The sequence below is a fragment of the Orycteropus afer genome, unplaced genomic scaffold (assembly GCF_000298275.1).
Source record: "Orycteropus afer afer isolate SDZICR_OR568_19922 unplaced genomic scaffold, OryAfe1.0 scaffold00125, whole genome shotgun sequence".
Taxonomy (NCBI): domain Eukaryota; kingdom Metazoa; phylum Chordata; class Mammalia; order Tubulidentata; family Orycteropodidae; genus Orycteropus; species Orycteropus afer.
Genome location: NW_006921712.1, coordinates 4297014 through 4317610, shown reverse-complemented (window position 1 = coordinate 4317610; position 20597 = coordinate 4297014). Strand labels below are relative to the sequence as shown.

Below are 20597 nucleotides of genomic sequence, written 5' to 3'. Positions count from 1 at the left end.
TGTTGTTATGTGCCGTCAAGTCGGACTTGACTCATAGCAACCCCTCCTTGGGTTTCCGAGGCAGTATCACTATGGAAGTAGATTGCCTCATCTTCCTTCTGAGGAGTGGCTGGTGGGTTTGAACTGCCAGCCTTCTGGTTAGCATTCAAGTGCCTTAGGCCCTATGATACCAGAGCTCCTTCAAGTTAATTGTGATACTGTCTCAGAAACCCAAGTAGGGGTCACTATGAGTCAGATCCAACTTGACGGCAGTGAGAATGGCTAAGATTATGAACATTTCTTCATGTGTTTGCTGGTCACCTGAATATCCTCTTTGGTGAAGTGTCTATTCATTTCTTCTCCCCATTTTTCATTTGGATTATTTGTGCTTTTGTGCTGAGGTGTTAGAGTTTTCTATAAATTTGAGAGATAAGTCCTTTGTCAGATATGTTGTTGACAAATATTTTTTTTCCCAATCTGTAGATTCTCTTTTTACTCTTTTGAAGAAATCTTTGGAAGCACATAAAAATTTATCTTTTAGAAGGACTCATTCATCTAGTTTATCTTCTGCTGTTTGCACATTTTGGGTTATGCTTGATAGTGGACCCCTAAATTTGCCACCCCCCCTTTTTTTGAGGAATTTTATAGTTTTAGGTTTTCACATTTAAGTCTTTGATCTATCTGGAATTAGTTTTTGTGTATGGTGTGAGGTACAGATCTTGTTTCAATTTTCTGTGAATGGATATCCAGTTTTGCCAGCACCATTTGTTAAACAGACAATCTCTTGTCCATTTAATGGATTTCAGCCTTTTATCAAAGATCGGTTGACCATACGTCAATGGATCTGTGGTAGTTCAATTTGTGTGCCAACTTGGCTGGGCCTGGTTGATTGGCTGGGCAGCTGGATGTAGTATTCCCCATGATGAGACTGGTAATCAGGAATGTGGTCTGCTTCCTGTATATAAGGAAAAGCCTTGGGGATAGTCTTGAGTTTATGACATGTTTGGACCATACATGTAGCCATGTCATTTTTCAGCAGTCTGCCATGCTCTGCCGACCTTGGGACTTACAATAGACTTAAGTTAATGGCCTGCCATGTGGTTTGGTAACATCAGGCTGTGCCTTTTTACTTGTCAATCTTGGGTTTGTCAGTCTCAGCAGCCAGCAGTTATCTGAGTGAAGAAAAAGCCTCTAGTTCCAGTGGGCTGGAAGCAGGAGGCAGAGCTGAATCCCAAGGTTGAGGGGGCTTTCATCTAGCCCCTACAGCCTGGTACTTTGAACTTGCACTTAAAGCCTCTAAATTGTAAGAATAAACTCCTGTCTGTTAAGGCCATCCCATTTGTGGTATATTCCTGTCAAAGCAGCACTAGGTAACCAGAACAGGATCTGTTTCTGGGTTCTCAATTCTATTCCATTGCTCTATGTGTCTGTCGTTGTACCAATACCAGGCAGTTTTGACTACTGTGGCTGAAGAGTAGGTTTTGAGATCTAGGCTCATTATCTTTCAATCTTCTTTTTTAACACATGCCATTATGTCTATAATTCTTTAATTATTATTTTAAATCCATCCTATATATTTTTATGTAATGTTTTCATTATTATTCAAGTCAAAATATTTTTAGTTTTCATTCTTGACCATGGATTATATAGTAGTATGGCTTTAATTTCCAAGTAATTTTATTTATTTTTTGTAATAATTTTATTGGATTGTTATCTGAGGATGAGACTTGAATATCACATCTTTTGCATTTATTAATATTTCCTTTTGTTGTTGTTATTTTCCATTGAGTCAGACCCCTTCTTGGGTTTTCAAGGCAGTATCTCTATGGAAGTAGATTGACCAACCTTCCTTCTGAGGAGTGACTGATGGGTTTGAACCGCCAGCCTTATGGTAAGCATTCAAGTGCCTTAGGTACTATGCTTTAGGGCATACTATTTAGTTATGTATTCTGAAACTATTAGAATCAGGGTTCCATATATGTCCTTTACATCAATCATACAGCTGTGCCATTTTAATCTTCTGTAGTTTACTAATTTTGTATCTGATATCCATCAATATTTCAGAGAGCTCTGTTAAAATCTCCCACTACAATTATGTACAATTATGTATACACAAGTTTAAAACTTTCATATATCTTCCTCAGGAAGATACATATTCTTTATTCCTTTTATCATCATTCACGTTATACCTAATAATGCTTCATAATTTAACATTTAATATGATATTATTTTATATATATGGACTCCATTTGGGTTAGAATTGGCCTTCTATTTCTTTTTCTATCATTTACTTAAAAATTTTATGTATCATTTTATGTTACTTTATTTCTTCTAAGAGCATATGGATAGCTTTGCTATTTTATCCAATCTGAGAATCTCTTTTATTGGCAAGTATGACCCAGTTTACATTTATTACAAGTAACAACATATCTGGATTATGTTTGCATATTATTTCATATTGTTTCTATTCTTCTCTAACTTATTCTCATTTTCCATTGAAGTGGGTTTTGTCCTACTGCTTTAACGAAAAAAAAAAAAAAAGCCTCACTGCCATCGAGCCAATTCCAATTCATAGCAAGCCCCTTTAGGTTTCCAAGGTGGTAAATCTTTATGAAAGTAGATTGCCCAATCTTCCTTCCACAGAGTGGCTGGTGGATTTGAACTGCCTAGCTTCTAGTTAGCAGTCAAATGCTTTAGGCACTATGTCACCAGAGCTCTTCCTACTGGTAACCACTAAAAGAACAGAAATAGAGTATTTAACTTCTAAAGAAGGTTGGGCAATCTACTTCCATAGTGATACCACCTCAGAAATCCAAGGAGGGGTCACTATGAGTCGGGTCCAACTCGATGGCACATAACAACAACACAAATAGATTATTTAACCTACTGTTTAAATAATTAAATAAGAAGTTAAATAATCTATTTCTGTTCTTTTAATGGTTACCCATAAAATGCAGATTTGACCTAGGATAACAATAAAAAAATAAATAAACAACCAAAAAAAAAAAAAAAAACCCACACCCTTCTCCTGAAAAATACATAGCCTTTAGATTGTTTAAAGTGAATCATTTCCTTCCACTGCACATACATTGTTTAATAATAAAACTGTTCCATGCTACACATATACTGTTGAAATAGAATATTACTTTTAGTTGTTTTAGTCATCAATGCTTGTCTAGATTTGTTCACATATTTATCAGTTTATTTTCACACTATTTTTTCTTGTATCCCATCCCTTTCTTTTAAAGTACAACCATAAATATTTCTTTAAATAAAACAATCTTGGTCTGATATTGCCTCAATTTATCTCTTTTGAAAGGGTTATAATCTGACTGTTTAGAAATCTAAGTAGAAATAGCTATTTTCCTTCAGTAATTGGAAAGTATTTTTCCACTTTCTTCTGGCCTATTGGTAAGTCTGTTCTCATTTTCCTAATTGTAGTTCCTGTCTAGGTAATCTGTATTTTTGCTCTTCTTTCTGTTAAAATTCTTACTGTGGATTTAGTGTTCTGCAGTTTCCATTCTATGGCCCTAGGTATAAAACATTCTTAATTAATGCTGTTTTGAATGTTTGTTTTTAGAAACAGAGGATGCATATCTTTCTTTAATTCTGGAAAACTCTTAGTAATTATTTCTTTGAATTTTAATTTTTCCTTCTATTTTCTCCTCTTTATCATTTATTAGATAAACATTTGAACATCTCATCCTGTACTTCTTACTTTTTCTTTTGTATTTTCTGTATCTTTAACTCTTTCTGCTCTTTGGGATACTTTCCTGGCATTTATCTGTAATTCATTAGTTTTTCTCTCTGTTTTGTGAAGTTGTGCCAAGGGGTGCATGTGTTTCTAGTCTATCCTTCACTGAGGAAGCAGCTATTGGAAGGTCTCAATTTTATTCAGGGGTCTCTCAGTTCTTCTTCCTTTCCTGGTGCAATCCTAGGTCTTACTTCTAACTTCTGATTAAGCATAAAAAATTACAGCTCCTAAATTACTGAGCTTGACTACCCTCCACCCTCACCCACAACCAGGGTCATGGCAACATTAGCTTACTAATTTAATTTTATGGTTTCCATTTACCTCTTCATTTCCAGCATTATATTTCAAAGAGTCATTATATTTTATGCCACATTTCTGCATATTTGTGGGAGAAGGGTTTCCAGGTTATATTATTAGTTATGTAACCAATGGATTTTACTCCCCATTTTTCAGCTAAGAAAACTAAGGCTGGAGAGGATAAGTGGCTAGCTTGAAATTAGAACACGGAATAAGATCCTGATGTTAAAGTTTTTCAGTATGAAGTCTTTTTCTTGACATTTCAAATATTGTAAATATAAATGTACACACATATGTGTGCATACACACCAATATCCTACCACATCTTATGACTAAGCCACTATAAAATATGTTAAAATAACATGAACATAGAAAACATATAGGTTAGGCTGTGCATCTAGTAATCACACACACTAAAAGGTTATCTTTTTTTTTTTTCTACACCAATAAGGAAAAATTGCTAAACTGAATCTTCTAAAATTCAATTTTACACTAAATCAAACCTGGTTCCGAGTCTGAATTTTCTCTTGGAACATCATCATAAATTGCCTCTTCTGGATCTGAAATAAAAGGAGAGGGAAACTTTAAAACATTGACTAATTCTAATCCAGTTTAATTTAAATTTTATAGGGCAATTATCTCCTAAGACTAATAACATTATCACTATTCAAAAAGCTTGTGTGGATAATTAATGGTAGTTTACCAAAGCATAAACATAATTTTCAGGCTATAGTATTTCATTGGGGGAATGAAGGCTATCACTCTAATTGTACCAGCTGTAAAATATCACCAACAGGTGGTTGTTACTGTTTTTCAGGCCAATTTTATTCTATTATAATGTGCTCAATTATACATATTTATATGTTTCTTTTTTAAACATTTTTAAGTGTATGAAGTTAGTGTGTGTGTCACAAAGAATACAAAGGGGCCACACAGAGTTTCAGAAATGGAGAAAGAGCCCAATTGATGCTGCACAAATGGGAAACCACCAAAGGAAAGCAATGACTAGATATGAGAAGTAGTCACATGCAAGTATAAAAGGTTCAACTATTAGGATAAACTTTATCAAACCGTATTATGTGGGACATTAGTGTCCCATGAAATTGAAACAGGTTTTCTTAAAAACAGAAAAATAGGAGAGAAGAAGTCCCATCAGCAAAATATTCAGAATACATTGAATAAGATAATTATACAGTAGATTAGCAATAAAATTTGAATTTTTATTTTAATATTTGTGAGTTATGTGTTTTAGAAAATCAGTTTCTTAAAAAGCTCTTTTGCATAAACTTTACAAAATACTCGTTTATTGGTGCTATCCTTGCCATAGTTGAATCTCCAAACTATCATGTGTTACTTATTATACTGAAAACCACAAAGCAACTGATTATTAAACAACAAAGGAAAATGAGATAAACAAACTTAACATGTGTTGACATCTAGCCATTGTTACTATTCCCATGTCACCAGGGGTGGTGGTTGTTGTTATTTGGTGTCGACTCAGCCCCGACTCATAGCGACCCCTCCTTGGGTTTCTGAAGCAGTATCACTACGGAAGTAGGATTGCCCAACCTTCCTTCCAAGGAGTGGCTGGTGGGTTTGAACCGCCGGCCTTCTGGTTAGCAGTCAAGTGCTTTAGGCACTATGCTACCAGAGCTCCTATCACCAGGGGTAAGACATGAAAATTTAAGAAGAGTCCTATACTCTTTTAATGCTGTTAAGCCCTCACATTATAGAGATTACTTTCTTTTAATAATCTTTATTAAGTGTAATAATAGTGTTTCTAATCCTATTAGATAATGTTGAAGGACTGCTAGTGTACAGAGTTTACTTTCAAATGTAGTTATTCTAATTAACTGTTATATGGATAATAAAAATGAATAATAGAAGAAATTCAGACAAATATTGCATTAGAAATACAATTGCTAGGGAATAACAAGTCAATAATTTAATCTTCTAATGATCCCCATTTAATGGCCCCTTAGCAGAATCATCTAATTAAACTTAGTTCTTTGTTTTGACAATGCTATAATTAAAATCATAATGAACCATTCCATGAGATAATTCAATGATTAGGAGATAACTAAGATGGTTCTACCTTGTAAGTCAATCATACAACTACACAGAGATTAGTGAGTCAGTAGGTAATAAAAGGGGTAATTAGGAAAGTAATCTTTACTTTTCCTTTAAAAATTCAAAATAATGAAATCTATTTAAAAATATTTTTAGGTTTTAAAACCACACATGGAATAGAAGATTTGTTACATCCTCTGGTCATTGGGTTGGCTTAACCAACCACACCCTATCCTTTCAAAAATGGCACCATTAAAGATCACCTCATTGGGGAATAGCAAGAAAGAATACTTTATTAACGTTTCAGTAATGACTCACTGATTGTGAGCTGGCAGTCAAAGTGTCATTCCCCAATCTATAACTTTCATAATGAAAACAAAATCTGTACCAGAATGAAATAATCAAGAAGGGTTCTGTGCTTGGATGGATAATGCTAAGATAATATGAACAATTTCATAAAGCTCTGGAAAAATATTTACATAATCAGCTTTTATCAATATTTTAAGTAAATGAATATATTTTAAGAGGTTCAGATCTAATAATACATAAGAATAGTGAAAACAGCCTGGCAAAAAAAGAAAGAAAAAACACAGTATCACTCTGTGGGCACAGGTTTATACACAGCTTGCTGAGGATTCAGGTGATGGTCCATCAGGACATCTGGTCGTCGGTGGTACTTACTCTCCATCCATGCTGTATTGGCAGGATCTGCAACCCATCGGGCCAAGGCACTGTCTTCTTTATTGACTTGATCTTCACTTAAGGGAAACAAACCATAGAGTCAGAATACTGACAAACATTCCAGTCGTTAGGTTGCTCAATGCCCCCAAAGTACAGTGAAAACTCTGAGAGACAGAACTCAATGCCACTGCCTTTTTTTTCTGGGTTTCACAAGCTTTTCCCCTTTGACAGGGTGTTTATTGTGTTATTACTATCTATTAAGAACCTTACCTCATTTTAGTTTTGAGGTTTCCTTCTCTAACAGGTTCTGGTTTTTGCAGGTTTTACTAAGTGTGTTATGTGTATACATTTCAATGTTCATATATACTATGCCTGAAAATTGCATATTTTTCCAGAGGTTATTATAAAAAATACTAAATTCTAATTTCACTCATAACTATACGTAAGTGCTTCTGAATGGCCACCATATGTATAGCTCAGTATCTAGCATGACAGGAATTTAAACATAGCCCTGCTTACAAAAGGTCTAAATTTTCTTCTATTTTCTCTTATCAGAACTTTTTGATTCCTATTTTATGCCACACAAGGTGCTGGGGTCTAGCGAAAAGTAAGTTATAGGCCTCTTGGGTTCTAGTTACAGGCTAATGGTAGTAAAGACCTAAAACAAACAAAAATTTTAAATGGCAATTACTCAACTGGTGCTATGTTCATAATGGAGGCCAGATCATAAAGAGTCTTGCACAAAATGTCAAGAGATTTGGGTTTTAATCTGTAGACAAAGGGAAGCTTGATTCAGAAGAATGACAAGATCAGATTCATTTAACAAATACTTATTGAGGTCCATCTCTGTGACAGTCATAGTTCTTAGTAATACAAACAAAACCCTAACCCACTGCCATTGAGTCAATTCTAACTCACAGCAACCCTATAGGACAGAGTAGAATTATCCCAGAGCGTTTCCAAGACTGTAATCTTTAAGAAAACAGATTTCGACATCTTTCTCCCACAGAACAGCTGATGGGTTCTAACCACCAACCTTTCAGTGAGCAGCCAAACACTTAACCACTGTGCCACCAGTGTTCCTTAAATATGAATATACAAAAAAAAACAAAAACCCCAAACTCATTGCTGTCGAGTCGATTCCAACTCATAGCAACCCCCAATGGGTTTCTGAGGCTGTAAATCTTTATGGAAACAGATTGCCTCATTTTCCTTCTGCAGAATGGCTCATGGGTTTGAACCGATGACCTAGTAAGCAGCCAAGTGCTTTATCCACTATACCACTGTTGTTGTTATGTGCTGTCGAGTCAAACCCAACTCATAGTGACCCCTCCTTGGGTTTCCAAGGCGGTATCACTATGGAAGTAGATCGCCCAACCTTCCTTCCAAGGAAACAGAAAACAGAAAAACAGAAAAAACCTCTGACTGAATGAGGCTTGCATTACTCAAGACATTTTATAAACTCAGCAGTAACACACACACACACAAAAGAATTGGAAGGAAAAGAGATTGGAAATAGAACAAGCATCTACAGATAAATACGGAAATTTCTGAAACATTTATATATGGAAAAAAGAATCATTAATATAAAATTAAGTGGCAACACAATGCAACATCTTCAGAGTAAGAGACAGAGACAATGAGTGTCACTGCAGTAGATTCTTTTATCATTTCATTATTTGCTAAACATTCTAATGAATAATGAAACATTTGCAAAATGGCAATAAAGAAAAATCACACAATCTTGAAAATTTCCAGATAATGGACACTTTAGATATTCAAGGAAGTGTGACATAATGTGTTGTATTGTGGATTTGTGTAAAAATTAAAATCTATTTCCTGTATTTAGTTGGAGAATTTACCACAGAAAGAAATATTCTTGTACTTCTTAAGTTTTAAATTATACTAAAAAAATAAAAGAAAACCTGAAATAAATATGTTTCACATTTGTACAGAATCTTAAATTATTCCTGAATATTTTTCAGACTTTTGAAAATTATTTGAGTTATCCTTTCACTTCAGTTATGTTCTTTTCTTGTAAAGGAATTGCGCTATTCACACTGAATAATAAGATCTCATGCACCAATATTTAATAGATTGTGATTTCTAATAGTCTTGGGTAGATATACTTTGTGAAATAATTCTATAGTTAAATTAAATAGAAAATTCTTATTACATGAATACTTTTCCCTAGATAACCCATGCATTTTTAGAAGAATTCATGTAACAAATACTTTTAAAAGGCTAGCCTTAGTAACTGAAAGGAAAAAAATGACTTTGGCAAAGAATTCCTGCCTAACTGTAACTGATACATCTTGATGCTTAAAAATAAAGTAACTCTTTTTATCATCTCCTCTCTGCTTTGCAGATTCCCTGCATGTGTAAATGGAAATACCCTGCTAATCCATTTGCTTACTAAAATGGAAGGCTTTTCTTGATGTGTCCAAGATGACACAGGCATTGAAAACCCTGAGCCTTCAGGGGTGGTATCATCCCAACCACCTGGGCCAACTCCTTCATGAAATTGTGTGTGGAGGGCAATGCAATCAGTTCTGCAGTCACTCTGCAGATAAAAAGCAAGTATTTTCCCCCTTGCAGAGGGGAAAAGGTCACTTCCTTCTGTAGCATGCAGACAAGATTTCACAGATGACGTAGAATTTGAAATGGGCTTTGAAATACCAGTAGGTAAGAGATTAAGCAGATGACAATCTAGATAGATAAAAGTGCATCAGCAAAGCCACAGGAGCAAGAAACAAAGTCCACAGGTCTGAAGAAAAGTACATTGTAAGGAAGTCAAGGGAAATGAAGCTGGAAAAGAAAATTAGGTTGAAGAGAGGGATAAGAAGAACAGTTAAAAACTATAGAGTGATGTTGTTGTGTTGTTGCTGTTGTTTGCTGTCGAGTCGGCCCCGACTCATAGCGACCCCTCCTTGGGTTTCCGAGGCAGTATCACTATAGAGTGATAATCTAGAGAAATGCATTTGTTCATTTATTTATTTACTGAAAATTTGTGTTTTTGACATTTCTGTCTAGGCCAGGTCTCTTTGTTATAGGCTCTCATGGAGCCACATTCCTTTCTTTCAGAGCAAGAAATGTGATTGTCTATTCAGTACTGTGGCTGTTTGATTACTATCTTTCTGCCCCACCAGAATTATGAGATGTGTAATGGCATTATGGTTGGCTTTACTCACTTTTCTATTCTGGATGCTTTGCACATGGTAAACACTCAACAAATGTTTGATGTTTGGCAAATGGCAAAAATAAACATACCTTCTATGCACTAAGCCCACTGTCATGCTAGGTGGTAAATATTCTAAGATTTAATAAAACCTGATCTTTGTCCTATATGTTGTTGTTGTTGTTATGTGCCGTAGAGTCGGCCCCAATTCACAGCGACCCCTCCTTGGGTTTCCGAGGCAGTATCACTACAGAAGTAGATTGCCCAACCTTCCTTCCAAGGAGTGGCTGGTGGGTTTGAACCGCCAGCCTTCTGGTTAGCAGGCAAGTGCCTTAGGCACTATGCTACCAGAGCTCCTTTGTCCTATATAGATATAGAAAATAGAGTGATAGTACAAAGCAATGAATTACAGTGCAGGGATGAATAAATGGTTCTGGCAATACAAAAGAGGACCTTTATGGAAAAGAAGCATTTAAGCTGAGTGTTCAAGGATAAATAGAGGTTCCCCTGGTACATGGAATTCCTGGACATTTCAAGCAGATGAAATAGGAGCTGTAAAGGCAAAGAGGCACAAAACAAAGATTCTATAAAAAAAAAAAGTTTGGAAAATTCTAGATTAAAAAAAAAACTAAGCTTTTTTTTTTTTTCAACCAAAGGATTCTCAAACATTTATTATGCTTATGCACATGCTGTGCATGTCCACAAGAAGTTAAGAGAAAGGTGGGATCTTCCAATTCTATCACACATTGTGATAGCTGAAGCTGTGTGTCAACTTGGCTAGACCACAATTCTGTATGGTTTAAGCAATTGTGATGTGGTTATTTCCATGATGAGATCGGATATACATGTTTTGAACCGCCAATCCATTGAAAGGGAGTTTCCCTAGGGGTGTGGCCTGCTTCCAATAAATTTATGGACATCCTGGGAAAAGAGACACTCTTCTGTGGATCAGGATCCTGTTGTGCTGCCTACAACTGTCTGTGAGCAAACAATCCACCATTTGGCGTGGAGATCTTTGATTTGTCATTTGTTAGAGTCAACAGCTGGTACACTGCCTGCCAACCTTGAGCTCGTCAGCCCCTGCAGCTGTGTGAGTCACAAAAAGCCTCCAGCTTGATGTTTGATCCAAGAACTTGGGACTTGCCAGCTTCTATAAGTGTGGGAGCCATATTCCTAAGATAATTTTTTTTTCTCTGTATGTATATGTAAGCTTTACTTCTCTAGAGAACCCAGCCTAACACACACATGGATTCATACTTCTCTTTTTCTACACAGAATGATAATAATATTTTGGAGAGCACTGATGTTCAGTGGAACACAATTTCAGGAACACTGGGCTAGAAGACAGAATATATAGAAGACAGTATGGCAAGCAAATAGACAAAAAGTTAGACTAGGACCAGACAGTGGAACTTGAAAGAGACATTTATGCAGGAAATAAAGACCTAGGAACAGTCAACACTACTTGAAAACAGGTGAGGAGCTGACAATTTAAACACATGGAAGGATAGGAGAGCACATTAACATTATTTGTAGTCAACAATTCAAGAAAAAAAAGTCATGAATTCAGAACATATTTGTAAAATTAATGAAGATACCTGTTTGGTGGATCCTCAGAACTTAAAGAATTAAATTGGCTATCTTCTGCTACTTCCTGTGTTTCTGCTAGGAAAGAAAAAAACTGATATTGGTTCTAAGCTTAACAAAAATGCTCATGAAGTGGATTTTAGCCTTAAAATAATTTCATATTTTCTTTTCTAATCAGCAATGGGCTTATGTTAGCATAAAGCTTATTAACTGATATATTAAAAATGTTTAACTTTTAAATAAAATGTATTCAAAACTGGGTAGAATAAAAAGTGATACCCAAAGATTTTATAGAAGAATCAGAAACAAAACACAACAGGTACCCAGATAAATAAAACTACATTTAAAAATAATATTAACTCTTATTTCTTGGGTTTTCATGGAAATTCACAATTGTGATTTAAATAAAAGTATGTACATATGGTACCCTCAAAATATTTTAAGGGAAAAATAGTAAAGTTTGTGATGTTTGAAGCCAAACCTTTATACACACATATACATACTCACACACATACAGCTACACACACACACATACAAAATTTCATATATGCCAAGTCTGGTGTTTTTCTCCCATTATGTTCTTGGCTTACCAAGATTAGTGATGAGCTCAGGAAAAAAGTTAGGTCACATGTCAGACCAGAAGCACTGTCAGGATTTGAAGTCAAATCCACCCAGCTTCAAAATTTGCTATTCCCACCATACTACAGTGCCTCAAAGAACAGTGAAAATGACCAAAAATGACGAAAATATTCCACAAAGTTGCAGAAGACAGAAAATGTTGATTGAAATCAAACAAACTTTACACAGTGAATTATTTTTCCCTTCAGCATGGGTCAAAAGCACAGGTGGGTTTGTATTACGTTGCTTTCTATCCTTAAAATGCACACCCCATCTGTTTTCTCATAGTATGCACCTTCCCAGAAAATTATTCTCATTGTGTGCTCCACATTTCAACAAACAAAATTCACCAAGATTTAATGTCTGCCAGCCAGAATAGAAGACATTTGATAAGGAAGAAGGTGAATATACTCATTGGGAATTTCAGCTACAAGCCTTTCCCATTGCAAAGTGAAGATAACATAGGAAAAATGAAGTTAACAAACTGCCCAATGTCATCTAGGTAGAAAGCTGCAGATCTAGAATTTGAACCCAGGCCTAATGCCAAAAACCTTGCTTTCTCTACCGCCTCAGGCAAGAGATAGGTGTACTCATTTCTCTTGAAAGGACCAAAAATATAGACACCCTTGTTCCTATAATAAGCCTCACAATAGTGTCTATTATAATATAGGCTTCTTAATGGCTCTAGGTTGACAGCAATAAAAAGCAAATTATTTTAATAAAGTGCTAAATTATTTAAAAATATGACTTTAGATAATGGTAAATATTTTAAAATAACCACATTATTTAAGAATGTTGTTGTTGTTGTTGTTATGTGCCATTGAATCAGACCTGACTCATAGCGACCCCTCCTTGGGTTTCCCAGGCAGTATCACTATGGAAGTAGATTGCCCAACTTTCCTTCCGAGGAGTGCCTGGTGGGTTTGAACTGCCAGCCTTCTGGTTAGCAGTCAAGTGCCTGAGGCCCTAGTAAATGTACTTTCATTAAGCACAAAATCTCCATAATCCACACTTCATTATTTTTAGATTGTTCTTGCTCTGTAAGGCTACTGAATAAGAACTGTATTGTTGATCGTGGTAAATTCCCAGGATGACTGCCAATTACAACAAGAAAACATCTACCCTAAAAACTTTCTGTGGCTTCCAAAATACAAAATCAAGATTTACTTGATTTTTTCTCATTTGTTATTAAACTGGAAGGAAATAATCCTTTTATTGAAATTTTCACCAAAATATAAATTATATATGTAAGAGGCCATTCTCCTCAAGTGTTCCATTAGAAAAACATTACATATACTTGGGAAATTCCTTGTGGTGTGTCCTGGGAAAGATAACAGGAGAATGTATTTAGGAGAGAAAAGGAAAGACTAACCCAAGATATCTTTATTGGGTCAATTCTTAATAGAACAAACTTTGAGTTTTTAAAGGAAGAATAGTATTTTCATTCAATATGTACTCACAGGTTCAACACTTGAAACCTTTACTGCTCTCTTAAAGACTGGACCTGAAATAGTGATGGTAGCACCTGACAGTAGAACTCAGACTCTCAATCTTCAGTAACAGGAATGGCTAACTTTCACACTATTTTTTAAAACCCCAAAAATAAATCTCTGTAAAAACAGCCAAAGCTTAAATAGCAGTAAACCAAGCCAGCTGCTGTGAGTCAATTCCAACTCAGGGAGCCCCACATGTGTCAGAGAAGAACTGTACTCCTTGGAGTTTTCAATGGCTACTTTTTAGAAGTAGATTCACAGGCCTTTTTTCTGCCGTATCTCCGAGTAGACTCAAACCACTAACATATTAGTTAGCTACTGAACACTAAACTGCTTGTGTCACTCATTGACTTAAACAATGTTAGCAAGTGTTAAACATAACAGAAAACAGTTTTTTAAAACTGAGTCATTCTAAGGTACAAGTTGGTTCCTTTTTCACCAAGTAGAAGTGAAAGAAATGACTATTTAAACCAACACCTTTCTTATAGAGCTATGAGAATTGAGTCTCCAAGAGGTTAAGTGATGGGCCAAATGTCACACAGGTGGTTGATGGCACTATTGCTCCTGGCTCTTGCATTCATCTTCACCATGGGTCCCTGGACTTCAGGACAGCTTTCTTTCTAATTTGCTCTAAATTTATTACTGTTAGCTATGTGATATTGGAGAGATCATGCTAGCTTAATCAAGAAACAAAAATTCTCTTTACTTCTCTTAGCAATGTGTAGCTGGTTTTCCCCTAAAGAAGCTTCTGATCCTCACAGATCAAGGCTCTACTAGTAGTTTCTCAATGTGCTCAGAATCCATCTTCCAGGTCTCCCTGAATGAGAGCATATCAGACAGAAAGGCAGAGAGAGTTTTCGATGTCTTTCTCCTTTCCTTCCCTATTCTTATTCCCCTCAATTCCCATTAATGAAAATAGCTAGACACATACTCTGACCTCAAGAAATTCATATTTTTCAGATTTATAGATGATTTTAGACATCTTTTTTTTTAAAAAAAAAAAGCTCTATCATTTAGAATAAGTGATAAACTGTAATTTAGAATAATAAATGCCAAAAGAAATGGATAAGTTCTTATGTAATTTAGAATAATAAATGCCAAAAGAAATGGATAAGTTCTTATGAGCAGTTGTAGGAAAGGGAGGCATGGAACTGGAGTATAGTTCATATAATTCTGCCCTAATATTATACGGTAATATATTTGAGAGTAGACATTACTTCAAAATTTCCCCAAAAATAGACTCTGCTTTCTTTCCTTAATTATGTTCCTCTCATAGAGAAAATTATTCTGGGCTCATTTTTCAACTTTAAAAACAAGCATCTAATGACTAGATGGAAAGGCCCTTGGAAGTAAGAATGGCCAGACTTCATCTCATCTGCCTTAGTCATGTTATCAGAAGGGACCATTCTCTGGAGAAGGATGTCATGCATGGTAAAGTAGAGGGTCAACAAAAGAGGGGAAGGCCCTCAATGAGATGGATTGACACAGTGGCTGCAACGATGGGCTCAGGTATATTAGGGATCACGGCTCAAGTATAGTAGGGATCGTGAGGCTGGCACAAGACCGAGTAGTGTTTCGTTCTGTCATACATAAGGTCACTAAGAGTCAGAGACAACTCAAAGGCACATAACAACAACTACAATGATTAGGGTAGGGGAAAAATTAAGCACAGATTTTACTAAAAAATATATCATTTCTCATTGTGCAAAGAAAAAACAAAACAAAACAGTACCTTCTTCATCCACAGAAACAGTGCGAATAATAACTGGACTGGAGTAGGCTGGCAATATCAAAGGCAGGTTTGAAGGTACTGCATAGCCACAAGGCACAGGAACAGAATACCCACTGGGCACATGGAGGCCCAAGCTTTCTTCCTCAGCATTTGGTTCTGGAGTCACGGCTTGATCTTCCTGGAATGGTGTGATGTCAATGACAGAATAGGGATTCACTTTAGTTGGTATTGTAAGTTTAATGGGCTCTACTGATACGATTGTTTCTGTTCCAGTTCCATTTTGTCCTCCTGAAGGATGGAAAAGAAGACTTGTTAGCAAACAAACACAGTCATCAAAAGCATGTCTTACACTCGATCCTAGGGGTAGATGCAAAAATAAAGTGGTGAAACTTCCCACTGAACTCCTCCACTCTAAAGTTAAGACTCCCTAGAGATGTGCAGACTGCAGGTGCGTACGTGTGGCTGCTCATCATACTGGTTGGAGGGTGTTGCCCACATTACTTTCAGGAACAGAAAAACGTATGGGAATCAGGGGGATCAATGCAACCTTTCTGAGCAGGTGAAATATATATGGCTTAGAAGCTCCTGAGACTGCTTATCTAACAAGATAAATAAGTTATAAGCTGCCAAAAAAGAAATACCAGCGTCATTAAATATACCAGAGGTTTTTGTTATGGAGAGAAAAAATTCCTTTTGGTCCTAGTACTGTAGTTTTAGTCTAACCAGTCCATCTAGTCTAGTGCCCATGGGAATCAAAGGAGAAAGTAATCAAATCTACCTCCAGACTTAAACAATAAAAAATAAACGTTTGACTTTAATTCATTTTAAATAGCATTATTTAAAAATATTTTATGCAATATAGGAACACTTCCAGTAAGATGGAGGAATAGGCAGACAAGTGACACAGACCCTCTTCAACAAAGAAAAGAAAAACTAATTGACAGAGATACAGAAGATAATACTGGAGCCCTGAGCTTTGAAAGGAACTATACACAAGTGGGTTAGGCAACAACTAATAAAAAACTTGAAAAACAGTGAGTACAGAGATGGACAGAGCTGCGGACTGTCAACTACTCTGACAGGACCAACAGCCTGAATATTTCCAAGTGGTGTTGGGACCTGAGAATTGACCTAAAGATCAGCCCTGGTCACCAAGGGCTTCAGGGGCAACTGTGCTGGTGGCCTATGGCTAGGAAGGGAAACATCAAAGAGGGAGACAAACCTGAGCTGTTGATTTTCCGCTGTTCGGAGGGTGCAGCCATTTTGATTGTTTACACGTGGCAGCCATTTTGGATATTTAAAAGTGACCAAGGGCAAAGCCATTTTGAATGTTTATAAGTGGCAGCCATTTTGGATATTTAAAGTGACTGAGGGAACAGCCATTTTTAATGTTTACAAGCGGTTGCCATTTTGGATATTTCAAGTGACCAAGGGCGCAGCCATTTTGAACCTTTACAAGTGGCAACCATTTTGGATTTTAAAGTGATAGCATTCTCATTCAGATTCCAGGGACTTACGAAGAGGCTCTGTTTGCCAAGTTTGGCAGAGACATACAAAAGGCTGACAACAGGAAAGGAGACATGTGGTAGGTGTTTAAGTGCTGTGAACTAGTGAACAGAGGAGCACAGTACCCTGCTTACATAGATAATATACGAAGAAAACAAAAATCATGGGCATGTCACTCCAACATATAATCACCAATTAAATATAAACACAAAAACGTCACAATGCCTTGGAGACAACAGAGCATCACAGTCCACAAAGAAACAAGACAAAGCAGGAGAAAAAAGGGACCAGGATACAGACCCAAAACACATCCCTGAGGAAGACGCAGCATTGGAACTCCCTGTTAAGGAATTGAAAAGAATTATATTTAGGTATGTTCAACAAATGGAGAGACAGATCAAGGAAAACACAGAGAAAGCCCTAGAACAATTTTGAAAGACAATACAAGAACAAAATGACAAAATGAATGAAAAATTAGAAATGATACAAAATCTACACACAGAAATCCAGAAAATTAATACTAAATTTTCAGAACTAGATAAGACTTTGAATGGACAAAAGAGCAGAATTGAATCAATGGAAGACAGAATTAGGGAGACTGAAGGCAAATACCTGAACACTTCTTTGGAAAGGAATCGATCAGAAAAAAGATCAAAACAAAATGAAGAAAGCCTAAGGTTCACGTGGGATGCCATCAAAAGGAATAACTTATGTGTAATCAGAATTCCAGAACAGGAAGAGATAAGTAAAACCACAGAGAAAATTGTTGAAGATTTGTAGGAAGAGAATTTTCCCGGTATGATGAAAGATAAGAATACATCCATTCAAGAAGTCCAACAAAGCCCAAACAGGATAAACCCCGAAAGAAAATCACCCAGACATATCATCATCAAACTTACCAAAACCAAAGACAAAGAAAGAATCATGAGAGCAGCACAGGAAAATCGAAAAGTTACCTACAAGGGGCAACCAATAAGACTAAGCTTGGATTTCTCGACAGAAACCATGCAGGCGAGAAGACAATGGGATGGTATATATAAAACACTGAAACAGAAAAATTACCAAACAAGAATAATTACCCAGCAAAACTCCCTCAAATATGATGGTGAAATTAGGACATTTCCAGATAAGCAGAAATTAAGGGAATTTGTTAAAACCAGACCGACCTTACAAGAGATGCTAAAGGGAATCCTTTGGACAGAGAAGTAACAACAGGCAACAACAACTAACCATTAACACACATGATGATATAACCCAGAAACCAACCCAGCTAAGGAAGTAAAGAAAGCCTATAAGATTGTAAACAGGGAACCAGAGACATCAATTGACAAATGAGGACAACTACAAACCAAAAAGAGGGAAAAAAACTGTGTTGTTATAGAACTTCTAGATGGTAGGGAAGTCAAGACAACTACAAGATAGAACAGACTGTTCTAAACTTGGGAAGAAAACTATAAATCACAGGATAACCTCAAAGAAAAATGATAAACCTTCACATAAAAAAAGAGGATCAGCATAAATATTCAGCAAATACTAAAACAATAGCAATGAAGGAAGTGATAACATGATTCATAAACAAAACAAGCTCAGCATAGAAAATTATACGGAACAAAGAAATCAATACCACGTAAAAGCATATAACAAAAATGACAGCAACAAATTTATATTTGCTGATAATTACATATCTGGCAAGGGACTTATCTCTAAGATTTATAGTGGAAGAGTGGATGACCAAACTATGGTACATACACATAATGGAATTCTATGTAGCACTAAAGAATAATGTAGAGTCTGCAAAACACTGCATAATATGGATGAACTTGGAGGACATTATGCTGAGTGAAATAAGTCAATCACAGAAGGACAAATATAGTATTAGTTCGTTGTTGTGGAGGGTCAAGGAAAGGTTTATATGTGGAGGGAAACTTTCTTTGTTGGTTGCCAGGGGTGGGAGGGGAGGAGACGGAGCACTGCAAAAGAAAACAAAAATGCATTGACCCATGTCACTTTAGTTTTGTGTATTTCACTGTACATAAACTATATTTCAATAAAACGCATTTTTTAAAAATGAAAAAAAATTATGTAATATAATAGTATAATGATGAGGCTGTCTTTCTTAGAAAATACCAATGCTTTTTCTCTCTAAAATATAAATGCAAGTATCCCCGCTTTTCGAAAGTTTGCTTTATGCCATTTCACTTTTAAGAAAGATCAACTTTAGTACTTGTCTTTTCTAACCAAAAGAAATCCGAAGAGGATTTTTGTTTATACAAAAAAGGCAAAAAGTGAAGCTAGTGTTCAGCGTTTGGCTTGTAGTGAGCCATTAAAGAGGCAGTGTACACGCCCAGCAGCCAGAGTTGTTTTGACAAGCTCCTTCCCTAGGAACTACACTCAGCATCAAACCACCACTGTGCGTTTGTGAACACTATATGTTAGTGTTATTTTAGGTTTTATGTGTTTTTTGCTGTGATTTGGTAGATTATTTTTTGGGTCTGGGAATGGTCAAATTTTTTTTCCCATATAAATTAATAGTAATTGCTTCTTTTCTTTACACCACTTAGGCTTACAAAAAGTTTCATAGGAATGCTCTGCTTTTGGATGGCAGGGGAAACCTATAATAGAAAGTTAGATAGATAAGACTGAAAGCCATGGGAAACAGTAGCAAAAAAAAAAAAAATCAGCCAAAATTTAAATTAAGACATTAATATATGATTTATAAATTTAATATCAGAAAAAAAAATCATAAATATCTCACTTCTAGAAATCCATTTTTCCTTTTTATATTCAAATCAAGCAATAATAATGAAAGGAAAATCAACTCAGATGCCGTGGAGTCACTTCCGAATCATGGCAACCCCACGTGTTTCAGAGTGGAACTGAGTTCTCAAGGGCTAATTTGTCAGAAGTAGATTGTCAGGCCATTCTTCCGAGGCACCTCTGGTGGACTGGAATCTCTAACCTTTAGGTAAGAAGCCAGTGGTGTGTTAACCAGCTACATCACCCAGAAATAATGAGTAATAATGTGGGGAAAATCAGTGAGTCATCTGAAAGAGTGCTTAAATATAAATGACCACTGGGTGGCATTCTGAGGATTTACCTGTGTTGGAAACTTCTTCGTTTGTTACTGTATTACTTGCAGCAGGGTCAGATGGTGCTTGTCTATCTGCTTCTGGAATTTCATCTCCACTGTCAAAATCAAATTGTTCTCCCTCCTCCTCTTCATTATTATTAGTATCATATCTTACTTCATTTTCTAAAGTTAAAAATAACACAAATTACAATGTTAACATTTATTGCTAGCACAATTTTTAAATTATTGTACTAAAAAGACAGAGAGAAGACAAGGATATACTCAAAGACATTTACTAAATTCCTATATATTTTACCGCAGTTAGGCTTTTTACTGCGCAAAACATATGCAGTTAGGGCTTTTGCCAGTGTTCTTGATTTTTTTCTTAATAGGTACCACAAATTACAATTTTTTTTTTTTTTGTAAGGGGGAGTGAGGACAGAAAAGGAGAAAAAAGCCACTTTTCACATTTTAATTATAACAAATAATTAAAAATCAATTGGGAAAGGTCAAATTTTACTGTTGATGTTGTTGTGATGTGCCGTCGAGTCGGACCCGACTCATAGCGACCCCTCCTTGGGTTTCCGAGGCAGTATCACTACGGAAGTAGATTGCCCCATCTTCCTTCCGAG

General features: G+C 36.0%; 1 protein-coding gene across 1 annotated transcript in view; it reads right to left on the bottom strand.

Moving 5' to 3' along the window:
- The window catches only part of ARHGEF10 (Rho guanine nucleotide exchange factor 10), a 249456-nt gene that overhangs the window by 189606 nt on the left and 39253 nt on the right, over positions 1–20597 (bottom strand). Inside the window, exons 5-9 of the mRNA XM_007944435.1 lie at positions 19993–20148; positions 15390–15677; positions 11558–11624; positions 6782–6858; positions 4534–4590 (exon numbers count right to left, since the gene is read on the bottom strand). Coding sequence (XP_007942626.1) covers positions 4534–4590; positions 6782–6858; positions 11558–11624; positions 15390–15677; positions 19993–20148 — 645 coding nt within the window. The remainder of the gene's footprint in view (positions 1–4533; positions 4591–6781; positions 6859–11557; positions 11625–15389; positions 15678–19992; positions 20149–20597) is intronic.